Raw genomic sequence first — 14,445 nt, 5'->3', positions numbered from 1 at the left:
CCCACTGAAATGGTAATACGGTCGTTCTTTAAAAAAAAAAAAAAAAAAAAAAAAAGAAGTGTAGGTATTTTCTGGTGTTTTCCCATCAAGTACCTGCCCAATTTCTGTATGGCACACGCCGGGAATCAATAGAAGTTAACAAGTCCTCAAAACATTCCCCATCTCTTTGTTTAATCTCCTTTACAATAAAGCCAAGGGAAGAGAATTAAAAATCTTTGAAGTATATTAAACCTCAAAAGGCTCAGCCAAGTAGACTTAAAATAGTCACTTATTTTCCAAAACTGGTTTGTCGAGGAACAATAAAAGGAAGTAAAATTTATGGAGAAATTATACAGTGGATTTGTCACTTAAAATATCGTAACTGTCTCGGGGACAATACCCCATGCTGAGGATTAATGGTCCCTCCAGACCTTTGATTCACCAGCGCCTTTTCTTTGCCCTTGACAAATTGGATTTTTAGGAATGGGAAGGTCGCCTGGCCCATTGTCTGCCAGCCATTCACTCCGCCTGATTATGCAGGAGGGTTAGGGAAAGGCTCCATGTGACCCTCTTGGATGGGACTCCGCAGCTGCTCGAGGAGCCAAACTCTCTCACCAAACTCTGCGCCCCAGAGCATCCCCCTGCCAAGGGGTACCCCTCCTGCTCCCGTTGAAAAGCCGGCGTCCACACACCGCCGCGTCACTCTGCGGGCGGAGATACGCCTGTGCTCATCCTCCCCGCCGCCAGCCGCTGTCACTCCGGTCCCCTTAAGTAGTTGGGGTTCCCGAGCGCTCAGAGCCAGAGGCAGCGATGCAAAGCAGCAGGGCTCCGGCCATCAGCGTGAGCGCAGAGAGCTGCATCCCGGCTGGGCTGCGCCTGGGTCCTGTGCCGGGCATCTTCAAACTGGGCAAGTACCTGTCTGACCGCAGGGAGCCAGGACCAAAAAAAAAGGTATTTTCCTACGGTCTCTCCTGCACCGCTGGACCTTGCTTTTTTTCGTTGATTCGGGGGAAGCCAGCTTGGGAGAAGAGGCTGCTCTTTCGCTCTCCTCTTCGATCCTCCCTTCTTAGAGCGAGCCAGGAAATGAAAGCGTTTCCAGAACTTCCCGAGATGTCTGCTCGCGTCTTTACCAGGAAAGCCTGACCGCCCGTGCCCGTTCCCCCTCCTTCCCAGCGCCGGTGCCCCGATAGCCCGGCCGGCCCCGGCGGCGAGGCCAGGGCACCCGGGGGTTCTCTTGGAGAATCGGACGCGTTCCCGCCTTGGACACGGATGTGCAGGTGCCCGGTACCCTGTGCCCGGTGCCGGAGGGCTCTGGTCTCGCCGCCCGACCCCCGCCCCGCGGAGCTTAGCTCACTCGAGCATTGTCCTTTCCCCAGCAGGGCCAGGACGTGCCACGGCTGACTCCTCGCCCCTGGAGTCCCGGCGATACGGGGGCCTGAGTCTTTCACAGCCTCCGGGTTTGTCCAGGGATGGGGCGGGGGCAGAGGCAGATGCACATGCATCGATTTATTTCCACGTTTGGCTCGGGTTTGTGCCCCATCCCTCTCCTGGGCCGTGAATCCTTTGGTCGAGGAGAGTGCGGGAGGCGCGGGTCGGGGCTTCCCCGGGGACGGCGGCGGGGTGCGAGTGACAGGTGTCGGGGCAACCCAGAGCGGTTCGGCCTCCTCGCAAAACCTCGGGCCAGTTCCTACCCCCGGAGCAGCAAATAACCGCACAGTCGGAGCGGGAGGGGGTGACGACCACCCGGCTACCGGCTTCAGGGTCAGTCGATGTCCGAGCTGAAAAGGATCGAGGAGGTGAAGGGTACTCGCGCCGTCCATCAGGCTGTTCAGGGGGCTGAGGATGATACCCCTCTTTCCACCCCCCGGGCATCCGCGGCTCACGCGTTCCGCTCGGATTTTTAATGCGCTTTAATTGTTTTTAAACGCTCTGCCAGCCCACTCAAATTTATTTCTCATCTGGCTCCCTTGGTTTCTCGCTTTAGACTGCTTTGTTCCGATGACTTTTATTGCACGGTCATTCAGGGAATGGGCACTTCATTTTCTCTTTGTATAGGCAAGCAGATTATGAAGTATGGGACTACAGAGACTTTGTAGCTAAGCAGAATCCTCTCCCCTTGTCCTCTCCCCTCCTCCCGACAAGTCGCGTATGTGGCAATTGTTTTGCATGGACTCAGAGGCTGTACAAACCCTTCAAAGAAATAGCATCTTACCTGTGTATTTAATACAGCTTAAGACAAATGGTGCAGCTGCAACCCAAGCGAAAAATCCCATTCCCTCTCCTAGTGCTGCAGATCCCCACCTGGTCTGGGCGCTTCCATCCTCACCCTCGCAGAGCAACAACCCCCGGCCGCATTTCTCCCAAGGCACCTGTGAGCTGAGGAAGGTCCAGCCCAAAAGTGGGTGAGGATGGAAGAGTCAAACCAGTGGCAAAACGAGACGCCTTCGCCGCTGCTTCCGATTTGCGATGCCCAGATAGGTGCGCGGTGTGGGAAAGCAAGCTCACCAGGCAGGGCAGAGCGGGCAGGCAGGCAGGGGATGGGTAAGCTTTTTGCTGTCTTTCTGTTTCGTAACGCGTGGAAGTGACAGAGATGCCGCCTGTCTTCCAGGTGCGGATGGTGAGAGGGGAATTAGTGGATGAAACCGGGAGCTCAGCTCTGGAGTGGATAGGGTTAATCCGGGCTGCCCGAAACTCCCAAGAGCAGACACTGGAGGCTGTTGCGGATCTGCCAGGAGGACAGGTACCCCATTTGCGGCTCCGGGTCGGCCTGGCACCGCTCTCCATCCCCTGCCTATCCTCTCAAGCCTCCTGAAGGAGTTTCCTTTCTTCCCCTCCCAGATTTTCTACCGGGCACTGCGAGATGTCCAGCCGGGCGAGGAGCTCACCGTCTGGTACTCCAACCCACTGGCGCAATGGTTTGACATCCCCGTAACGGCCACCCCGACGCACGACGAGAAAGGTACAGATGCGGGCGTTCATTTCAGAGCAACCCAATTAAAGGAAACTAATTAAACCCCGCTTAATTGGCGCGTTTGGCGGGAGCTAAAACTGCGATAGGCAAACGCGGACCCTTCAAATCCGCGCCCTCAGATAAATTAATGCCAGCACAGCTGCAGTGACTTTTAACCTGCCACTCTTCAAACTAGAACTCCATCTGTTTATATTTAAAGGGTGATCTATTAACTCGGTAGCGTATGGAAAAGCCCCCGTGCCTCCAATCGTTCCGTTATCGGCACAATTTAATGATCTTTTGATAGTCAAATGGTATTTCTATGAAACAACACCAGTGTTGTTATACGAGACAGCAATTTGGCTTTATAGTTTTTCAAAATATCGTTTTCATCTCGGTCAGAACTTCAGTTTCGGTCAGATTCACATAGTCAAGTCAAAACGGGTACTGGGCAGTTTATTGTTTATAAATATATAAAGGGTGAATGTCGTGAGAATGGAGCCAGGCTCTTCTCGGTGACAACCAATGGTAAGACAAGGTGTAATGGGTTCAAATTAGGATGTATTAGGTAAAAATTAGGTCAGCGTGAAATTACACTCAGATTAGGATATCCGAGGATATCGGGAAGAGGAAGACACCCGTCTGGGACCACTTGCTTCAATCAGCGAGCTGATTCTTAGCTGCAGTTACACGGATATTAAGAAAAATGCCAAGGTGGTAGCACATTAAACGGGGGAAAAGGTGAAACCCCTAAGTGTTCACCTGTTGGAATGCTCCGGCGTCGGACACAGTCTCCCACTGACTCCTGCGCCCTCTTCCCCTCTGCACAGCCCGGCGGGGGGAGGCCGGGTCCTGGCGCCACCGGGCGACGGCGGCTCGGCGTGACCTGCGAGCACCTGCTCACCTGGGGCTGAGCCCGCTCGGCTGTCGGCAAGGGCACTCCACCCGCTCCTGCCCTACGCAGAAGATCCTTCAGCTCAGCGGTGTCCCTGAGAAGGGTGCAGGGCACCATCCGGGGAAGTGCTGAGCTATCCCCACCCCTCAAGGCTGGCTACTCCGCAGGGTAATCAGGATCCAGGCTGGAGGGATGGTTACTGAAAGGCCGGGCGCTGACATCTCACCTCCCATCCGACACCTGTGATGCACAAGAGTCCGAATCCCTCCCTTGTACTAAAACTGTGCTCGGAAAATAAATTCTTGGTCACGTTTCTCCCCACCCCCCCCGCCCCCCAAAGGCGGTGAGGTCTGCGGACGATCACCGCTCTAAAAGCCCTGGAGAAGTTTCAGCTGCAGGAAGGAAGCCACAGTGCTGGGTTCTGATCCTCCAAACCAGCAGTCCTTGCCTGTGGATGGGCACCAGTGCTGCTCGGGGGAAATAAAGGGAAGAAAGCTCAGGTCTGCGAGAGGCACTCAGCGTGTGGGATCTTCCTCGTCCCGTCGAAGTGAGGCTTAGTTGCAGACTGACCCTGCGAATCTGCTGTGCCTCCGGCCCCACAGTTTCCAGACGAATTAATACGGACTTAGAATAAGTGTATCAAAATGCTGAAACGCTCTTTTAAGCGTATGCAAAAAAACAAAACCAAAACCAAAAACCCCAACCAAACAAAAAAACCTAACGAATCCAAATAACAACAAAACCCCCAACTAAACATGAAGAACCAAAAGGGCGGAAGAAATTCGGAATTTGTGCTTGTTTTTTTTTTTTTTAACGAAACGAAACAAAATTTTGGAAATCATCTGTGTTCGACCCAATTCATTTGGGTTGACCGCGACAAGAAAGCTTCTCCCTTTTTTGTGTGTTTTTTTTTTTTTTTGGTGCGTGTGTGTGTGGTGGGTTTTTTTTTTGTTTGTTTGTTTGTTTTGTTTTGTTTTGTTTTTTTCCTTTCTTATTTTTATCCCCGACTAATGGTTGCTGGACTGGAGCTCTGAAGCTGAGCCGGGGAAAGCGCCGGGCCGGGCTCCTTCCACTTGGAAGGAAGCCACGCTTTTGCCGAGGCCAACCAGGGCCAAACCACCCCCATGGAGAGACTCGCAAAGGCACATGAAGGCTGTAGGAGGGAACCCGCGGAGCTCTATGGCCACACGCCTTTCGGCCCGTACCGCTCCTTGACACGTCTTCTAATGCAGAGCGGCCGCTGCCTCACCCGTATCTGGGCAGACACGCTCCCGTCTCCCTTCCTCCTCGACGGTACACGAAACCGCGTCCAGCGCCATCCCATCGCCGCACAGCCTGCGGACCCCAGGTCCACGGAAGGGCTGCGCACGACGGCAAGGACACAGGCGACGAGACACAGGCAGCAGCGCTGGATCCTTCCACGCGAGTTCGCGCCCGAGCTTCCCGCGGAGAACGAAGATTCCGTGTTTCACCCGCAGCGGCCGTTGGCTGATCTCTGGCCCAAACGCTGCATTAAAAGCCCTCTCGGGAGGCTGGTCGCCGTCAGCGTGTCCTCCTCGGTGACCCGCCGCCCCCGGGTGCCCCGGCTGCCGCGGAGGGCAGCGCAGGGCCGAAGACCCCCCTCAATTACCGGTTGCTTGTGCCCCACCTCGCCCACATCGCCCCACAAGGGAACTGGCTCCAGGCCTGGAGCGGCATCTCGCTTCTGTGTGGACTTGGTCGGCCTCACCTTTGGTGTGTCGGTGTATTAACTCAGGACTGAGGCTCAGCTGGGAAGGGATAGGGTGGGCAGCAGCTGGGGGAACTCCGGAGGCTTCCGAAGCATGTTGTCGGTGTATTGTCGTGACTGAGAGGAACGAGAGGGAGAGATGGATCCATATAGACAGAAAAAGAGAGAGAAGAGAGAAGTGAGAGGGAAAGTGAAGAGAGAGGAGAAGAAAGGGAAAGGGAAAGGGAAAGGGAAAGGGAAAGGGAAAGGGAAAGGGAAAGGGGGAGATGGAGATAGAGGAAAGGAAAGGAAAGGAAAGGAAAGGAAAGGAAAGGAAAGGAAAGGAAAGGAAAGGAAAGGAAAGGAAAGGAAAGGAAAGGAAAGGAAAGGAAAGGAAAGGAAAGGAAAGGGACCACAGCTGGAATATTGTGTCCAGTTCTGGGCCCCTCAGTTCAAGAAGAACAGGGAACTGCTGGAGAGGGTCCAGCGCAGGGCAACAAAGATGATTAAGGGAGTGGAGCATCTCCCGTATGAGGAAAGGCTGAGGGAACTGGGTCTCTTTAGCTCGGAGAAGAGGAGACTGAGGGGTGACCTCTTTATTGTTTATAAATATATAAAGAGTGAGTGTCACGAGGATGGAACCAGGCTCTTCTCGGTGACAACCAATGGTAAGACAAGGGGTAATGGGTTCAAACTGGAACACAAGAGGTTCCACTTAAGTTTGAGAAGAAACTTCTTCTCAGTGAAGGTAACAGAACACTGCAATAGGCTGCCCAGGGAGGTTGTGGAGTCTCCTACTCTGGAGACATTCAAAACACGCCTGGACACATGCCTGTGTAGCCTCATCTTGGTGTTCCTGCTCCGGCAGGGGGATTTGACTAACTGATATTTTAGGTCCCTTCCAATCCCTAACATTCTGTGATTCTGGGAAAGGAAAGGAAAGGAAAGGAAAGGAAAGGAAAGGAAAGGAAAGGAAAGGAAAGGAAACAAGGAAGAAAGACAGAAAGATACCCAAACGGACAGGTTGCCCGCAGAAGCAGCGTTTCACCGTCAGGGCTGGGACGATGCTCCTGCGTGGGAGGACATGGCTGGCAAGTGAAAGTGAAGCCTGTGCCTCCGTAGTGCCGGGCAGTCACCACAGCCGCGGCCACCGAGGTCTGTTCCGCTTGAGAGAAGCCGAAATGTTTAGGGAACGGAGCACAAAGGGCATTGTCCTCTGAAAGGGAACGATTACATATGGCCCATACATATCGGATATTGTCTCGCCGCGTAATGAGGGGCTCATGATCATTAGATTGGCCTTTGTTCGGTGCAGCCGATTGCCTGACATACGCTACCTCCTCTGCAGACACCAACAGATGGGCCCCCCGACAGACGACCCGCGGCAGCAGCTGCTCCCCCCCGGCGCCATGGCGCCCCGTGCGCAGGAGCGCAGCTCCGACCGCGCAGTGTCCGCACCGCGGCACGGCGGGGGTGGGCCGGGGCGGCGGGTGCGCGGGGAGTGCGCGGGATTACGCGGCCGCCGCTGACGGGCCCCTCCGCTTGCCTCCGCAGGGGAGGAGCGGTACATCTGTTGGTATTGCTGGAGGACCTTCAAGTACCCCAACAGCCTCAAGGCCCACGTCCACTTCCACTGCGCACTGAGCCACGGCCGGCCCTTCCTCCACCACGACCACGGCCGGCCCGCCGCCACCGCCTTCGGCCTCCCCGCTAAGGAACCGCCGGCCGCCGGGCTGCGCGGCCACCCGACACCCGGCTGTGGCCCGCGGGAGACCGTCAAGCGGGAGGTCGCCGCCGCCTCCCCGCCGCTCTCCAAACCGGGGCTGCCTAAGCGGGCAGTGGGCAAGGAGGAGCAGGAGCGCGCCCTGGACATGAGCGTGGGGGCCGCCCGCGGGCCGGGGCCGCTGCTGGGGCCGGCGGGCGGCAACGGGTTGGCACTCTGCCCCGGGGCGCGCTCGGCCTTCCGCCCCGCCGGGCCGCTCCGGGAGGAAGTGCGGGGCGCCTCTGCTCTCGGCTTCTCTAAGCTGCTGGGGGGGCTGAAGGCGGGACGCGCCGCTGCCGAGGCGCCGCCCAAATGCGGGGCGCTGCCGGGGGAGGCCGCCCCCCCGGCGGCGGCGGCAGCGGCGGCGGCGGCGGGGCTGGCGTGCGGCGGTGGGCTTCGCGCCTTCCCGCTGCTCTCGTCCCTGGAGGAGGCCTCGGCTTTCCGGCAGGTGGAGCGGGGGCTGCCCGCCGCTGCGCTGCCGCCCGCCCGCTACCCGCCGCTGCCCGGAGGCGCGCTGGAACGCTTTGCGCTGCCGCCCTTCGAGGGGCTGAAGGCGTACGCGGGGGAGTGCGGGCTGCCGGTGATGCCGCTCACCGTCTACAACGGGGAGCTGCTCTACAGCGCCGCACCCTACTACCCGCTGAAGCTGCATCTCGGCGGCCTCCTCAAGTACCCCGAGTCGGTGTCATACTTCGGGGGACCAGCGGCAGGGCTGCACGCCGCCGAGCTGGGCTCGCTGGCCAGCATCGACCGAGAGATCGCCATGCACACGCAGCAGCTCTCTGAGCTGGCGGCCGAGAAAGGCCGCGGGCGGCTAGAGGCGCTGCCAGCGGGGGCGACCGGGGCGGCCGGCGGGAAGCCCAAGACGGGGCACCTGTGCCTCTACTGCGGGAAGCTGTACTCCCGCAAGTACGGTCTGAAGATCCATATGCGGACTCACACTGGCTACAAACCGCTCAAATGCAAGGTCTGCCTGCGGCCCTTCGGGGACCCCAGCAACCTCAACAAGCACATCCGCCTGCACGCCGAGGGCAACACGCCCTACCGCTGCGAGTACTGTGGCAAGGTGCTGGTGCGGCGCCGCGACCTGGAGCGGCACGTCAAGTCCCGGCACCCGGGGCAGAGCCTCGGCAAGGCGGTCGAGGACAAGAGTGACTCTGGCTACGCGCATCCCGAGCAGGAGCAAAAGACTGATAATGAAAGCGACGTGGACGTCTGCTTCACCGACGACCAGAGCGACCCGGAGAGCGGCAGCAGGAACCGCGAGCAGTGATGCAGGAGCCGGCCGGGGCGGGGCGGGGCGGCAGGCGCGGTGCAGCCCCACTCCCTCCCCGTATTACTCTGAGCTCCAGGCCTCCCGGGGCAGTCCCACGAGAGGCCGTGTCACTGGCAGGCCCCCGCTGGCGGCGGGGCGGTCAGGACTGCGAGTTCGTCGCGGGTGTTCCCGGGCTCCAGCCTTCAGCGTCGCCCCGGGGCTGCAGCCGCGGTGCCGGGAGAGGGAGAAGGGGGGCGAAACCCTGGCGGGCCCGGGATCCCACCGGAGAGGCACCGCTTCCCCGTAGGCGCCTGTATTTCGGTGGCCATATATTTTTATTGTACCTTTGTGTGGAGGAAATTGTGCCTTTTGGAAACGATTTTTTTCTATGTGCTCTCCCGTCACTTGTTCCAGCGGTCCGAGTCGTGGTGCTCAGCAGCAGTCCCGGGTCTGCAAACGCCTCCGGCATCTGTACACTTTATTTGACACCTCAGATGCGCTTTCTCGGGTCCTAATAAAGCGATACCAACAGCTTTTTTGGAAAGAAAGAAATTTTAAAAAGGCAACAAAAAGCCACACTTGCAGCACTGATGAGGTTCGCATGTGATAACAGGTGCACCATTTGATCAAGTTGCAATTATTTATAACAGATAATATTTGAATAACACATGTAAAATAAATATTGAAAAGCATGAGACTAAAAGCACGCACTATATGATTTTAAAAGAAACACACTTTCTGGTAGAATACAAATGTGGTGTATGTTTGTTTTCTAATGAATGATGTACAGTGGATACAGTATTTTGGTCTTGGTTCCAGTTTGTCATGCGTTTTTTATAAAAAAAATAAAGTTACTGGCAAACTACTGTTTATCTAGTTGTTCACTGACGTGCTGCCAGCAGCATCTCCTGTTTCTCCATAACAGTTCTGATGATCGGGTGTTTGGCCCAGATCCTGCTGTATTCAGCGTCTTTGGGTCAAGCCCTAAATAATTTGCCCTTGATTATTTCGTCTGAGTATTTTTCTTCTCTCACTCAGCAAAGCAAACCGGCAAAACATAGGCAAAATCCAATCCGTTCTTCCCTATCCCTATACCCACGAGTTTTTTCTTCAGAATCGTTATTACTTTTATTTGAGATTCCCCTGGAAAATCCTCCCGCGCGAAACTGCGCAGCGCTGCCGACAGTCTCCGAGCTGGTGCTTTCGGAGAGAGCTCGCACTCGGGCAGGCAAAGGAGATAGAGGGGGCCCCCGCTTTTGCATTTGGGTAGCTCACAACTCTGAAGCAGATGGTAAATCTCTCCGATTGATGCAGATAGTTGAAGGCTGTGAATTTACAGGATCGGTCCCCATTTCAGTTCAGAGTGTGGGTGGCACGGTGTAAAATACAAACAAATTCCTTCCAGCATCTGAAAGAATCCCAGACACAAAGCTGAAAAAAAAATCTCTGATAAGAACTGATTCTCCTTTTGCTCACTCAAGTTTAAATGTGCTTTACGGTAGGAGGAAATGGGAATTCAAATGCCAGGCTTGGATTTCTTTTAAAGGTTTGAGTTAAATTCAAAAGCTGCAGGATTTTAGTTTTTTGTTTTTTGTTTGTTTTTGTTGTTTTGTTTTGTCTGGTGTCTTGCACTAAATACCGATTCGTTTTTATCCCAGGACGTAAGTTGTGCTTTTTTTCCTGAAAGTAAATGGGAAACATCTCTCCCTCGGAGAGCGGGATATTCATCTACCGGTGGAGTCGAAAATCCGGTTGTCATTTACGGCATCGGCAGCGGGACCCGGAATTTAGCCGAGCGGTTCTTTATTTCTATATTTATCTGTTGCCTTCCCACAGGAAGGCACCCACCATGGAGCTACTCCCAGGGAGGGATGCGTCATATACCCTATGAGGTCGTGGAAAGGGTAGAATAATAAAGCCGTGGTCCAGGAATTATTTACATGTCAGTGGAGTTCGTGTGTTTTAACAGAAATGTCCCATCACATCGTAACACTTGGGCTACCTTTACAAAAAAAAAAAAAACACTCCGGACAATCAACCTGTGTGAATTAACGGTCTGTATACCTAAAAATTGATGTAGCCTTTTTATTAAGAAACAAAACACAAACCGAACTAAATATGGCCAACCGCAAACAACCGAAGTCGAAAACAACACAACACAACAAAACAAAACAAAACGTTTTTTCTTCTACTATGCAGTGACTAGATCGAAATACAAAATATAGAAGGAGAAATTTCATTTTTAGGGCACCCCATCCCAGCGACGTCCCTAGTGCAGTCGCGCACTTCAGTACGGACCAGATCCGTGTCCGCGGACAGAGAGCGAGCTCCGGTGACCCGCCTGGGATGCGCACCGGCGCGACTGAGGCACCGCTGCACAAGCCCCGAGGGGCTTTCCCGCCGGTGCTGCCCGGCCTGCCGGCAGCCCTGCCCGCCGCCCCTGGCGGCTCTACCGGGCCTGGCGGTGTCGGGCAGGTGGGAGTGTGGTGCGATTCCTGAGCGGGGCCACCGCGCTGAGGTGCGGTTTCCGATCTGTCAACGATGCGCTACGCTGCGACAAGTGCTGGTTGATGGTTTTATTTTATTTTATTTTTTTAATTTTATTTTTTTTATTTATTTTATTTTATTTTATTTTATTTTATTTTATTTTATTTTATTTTATTTTATTTTATTTTATTTTATTTTATTTATCTATTTTTCCCCGCTTGGACCAGGGATAGGGCGACAATGTTCTCCAGAAACCTCCATGACTTGGGCAGCGAAGGGCTGCAGCCAGGGCCGGAGAAAGCAGCAGCTCGGGGGAACGACAGGCGCGGATCAGCAGCCGCAGCTCCGAGGCTCCAGCCGGCCCCTCGCACCGCGCAGCCGGGAGCGGGGCGGAGCTCAGGGCTCGCCCTTTGCCCAGCGGCGGGCCCCGGGCGGGCGGCGGGTCCCGGGCTCCGCCGACCGCCCCCCAGCATCGGGCCGAGGCCACCGGTACGGACCCTGATTGGCTGAGCTCCCCAGAGGCCCGCTCTCCTATTGGCCAGCCCGCGATCCGCGCCGCCGGCCCGAGGTAGCGGCGGGGCTGGGGCGGGGCGGGAGGCGGCGGGCCTGCCGAGGAGCATCCCCCTCCCTTGGGCTGTTTGCCTGTGATCTGGTGGGCTGCAGCTCCTGGGGTCATTAAGTCATGTGCCAGTCACAGCGGTTCCTGCGTCCTTCGGTTTCCCTGGAGGCAGGTTTGGGTCTGAAAGGAGATGAAAAACCTGCAGGTCGTAGGTTACAACGTGCACGACGTGCTCTGGATTTTGCGTTCCTAGCATCTCTAGGTCTACCATTGCTGCTGGCTGGCTGCCATAGTGAGTGCCATTTGTAAGTAGGAAAAAAAAAAAAAGAACAACAACTGGTTTTGTCTTATGAACTTGTAATTATTGATAGTCGCACTAAAGCAAACATGTCCTCTGCATTTTATAATAGAGATAAAATAACTAACCACACTTACAGGTGAAAAAAGGACTTTCTAGATGAGAAAAACATACTGGTTTGATTAATGCAAATTGGAAAGCATAGGCAGAAAGGATGTTGGTAAGGCAGAAGAAAAATAATCTCCTTTAAATATTACTCATTGAGAGGTTTGTTTGTTCAAGGGCCATAGAGATTAAATGTCAAGATTTCCCTGTTTTACTGCCTATGGGAGAGCTCAGGTTTTCTAGGTAAAGTTGAACAGAGAACAATGAAAAGCTGCATTTTGTGAGTGAAGAATAGAACATTATTCGCTTGCTGAAGTCAAGAGCAAGAAAGAATACATACACTGGGATTGCTTTTGGACGTTACTAGAAACTAATTTAAACATCTTGGAAACTGGTCTTTTAGTTTCCAAAAATTCCTGCTCAGTGCCAGGTATTCTTGTAAAAACAATCGATTTGAGTAACCTCCCAAATTTAAAATTCAAGAAACAGTTTTGATGATTTTTGGCTTGCTCGATATTAGCTTGTTTGTACAAATAGCACCAAGAAGTCTGTGTGCATCTGGCAACAGGTGTAAAGCATTGTCAAGAAGCAGATTGTAAGGATCTTTAGGGTAATTTTAATTTCCAACCAACCTTAGTTTTGTTACTAATTAATTCTGCAATTACTGTTGTGTCCATGGTCTGAGGATGCATGTAGGAGATCAATGGCACTGTGGATGACCAAGGTGTAGAGCAGGGTCTTACAGACCAGTGATCTAGGTCTTAGTGCCTCTAAACTTGCTGAAGACTTGAATTTACAGCTTTAAACAGCCCATCAAATTACCTGATTTTGCAAAGATGTTGAATACCTGCTCTTTCTAGTGAAGCCAGTGGGACTGATTTGAAATTTGCCAAGTTCTTTGACAAACAGGTGAGATAGATGTGGTCTGCTGTAATGCAAATTAATTTAGGTTTTGGGCTGTTTGCTACAGTACTCAGGGAAGACTTGATCACTTCTCTGCAAGAAAATTGCTCTATATACTTAAAGTGGTATAGTTTCAAACCTCTTGCATTAAGCTCATATTTTAAATTCACACACAGGGATGTGATGTTATCAGAAAGCTTTGCTGGAGGTATGAAAATGTGTGTGTTCTTAAGGGTCCGGTACTATCACCACAACTCTGATGTGACAAAGAAATTATTTATTGATTCAGAAAAGCCTATGAATTCATTTGGGTGCATTCACATGAAAAACATTTTCAGGGAACAGTTTTTCTATTTTCACTAGAAGTTGTGTGCTTGGAATTACATTTTGAAGTAGTCACTGTATTTGTTAAGCTGTACTTTCAATACAAAAAACAATCCACAGACCTGCACCTGATGAAATGAGCAGCAAACCTTGGATTCAAACTTACTGTGTGACAGGGAGACATGAGGATGGGAGAAAAATCTAACTGCACTTGGCTTCAGGTCAGGGGATGGTGAAAGTCAAGGACTGTTTTTGATCTTTTTGTTTTCCTCAAAACTGTCTGAAAAGAATGATTTTAAACTTGACTGTGAGCAGTTACTTTCTGAATTATCACCTGAAGGTAAAGAGCAACATGTCAAGGTCGGGTTCAGGCTCACTGGAGTTCATTGGACCATGGTAGATAAAATCTAGGAGCAACAAAATGCTTTCAGGTATATTCAAAGTCAATCCAATGAGGAATGATTCCCTACAGCATGTCGGATGTTATAAACTTGTATTTTACAAGAGAAGAGAGAGAAGAAAGAAGTTTCTTAGCAGCTGAAAAAAAAAATAGCTGAAGAAATAGATCACTAGATCTCAGCTATATATTCAGCTATGTTTAGAGCTTGTGTTTTGAAGTATGAAAAACTATGAGAGAAGTTCAGAAGGTTTTTCTGCAGATTTGCAGCTGGATGTGGTTTTTTTGATACTTAATGTTTCACAATTTTTTATCTGTTCTGCTTTGGAATGTAATATCCTATATCAAGGGTGGTGGAAGGTTTTTTTTTTCTTAAGAAATTGTAGACAGCTTGCTCCTGAGGAGAGCGGTTTGGTACCAGGTAATTTGAAGTCCTCCTCTGAAATGGAGAAAATGTGATTTAGAAACACAACATCAATAAACTGAGGTTCAGAGTGCTAAGGAATAATTAATAGCTTTTTTGCTGTTTGCATCACTTTAGCCTCATTGCAGATGACTAAAGAGTTGCATGGGGAAGACACTAGGAAAAATAGGCAGAGGTGAAGCCTTTATATTCCTTTGTAGCTTGGAAAACCTGCTGGTGAGTCAGACTGGAGCATATCTTTAACTATGGAGCATACAACTGGTTCTTGTAGCATGACCGATTGTTTTTTTCAGCTCTGTTCAGAAAACTGGAGTACTAAAAACACATTTCAGCTCTGAGTCTTATTTATCTGTGTGGAATTTCCACTTTTCTATTTTCCACTGCTCTAAACCAGGGGTG

At 52.3% G+C, this 14,445-nt stretch overlaps 1 protein-coding gene across 1 annotated transcript; it reads left to right on the top strand.

The window, feature by feature from the left end:
- The first annotated feature begins 589 nt into the window (after window positions 1–589).
- Window positions 590–9,415, top strand: PRDM13 (PR/SET domain 13). Its single transcript, XM_065833197.2, has 4 exons — window positions 590–930; window positions 2,588–2,719; window positions 2,818–2,938; window positions 7,087–9,415. Exons 1-4 carry the CDS (start codon window positions 790–792, stop codon window positions 8,565–8,567), a joined length of 1,875 nt encoding a protein of 624 aa, XP_065689269.2. The 5' UTR covers window positions 590–789; the 3' UTR covers window positions 8,568–9,415.
- The last annotated feature ends 5,030 nt before the right edge of the window (window positions 9,416–14,445 follow it).

The sequence above is a fragment of the Patagioenas fasciata genome, chromosome 3, assembly GCF_037038585.1.
Source record: "Patagioenas fasciata isolate bPatFas1 chromosome 3, bPatFas1.hap1, whole genome shotgun sequence".
Taxonomy (NCBI): domain Eukaryota; kingdom Metazoa; phylum Chordata; class Aves; order Columbiformes; family Columbidae; genus Patagioenas; species Patagioenas fasciata.
Note: the sequence above shows the minus strand (reverse complement) of the source record. Positions and strands in the feature narration are given on the sequence as shown.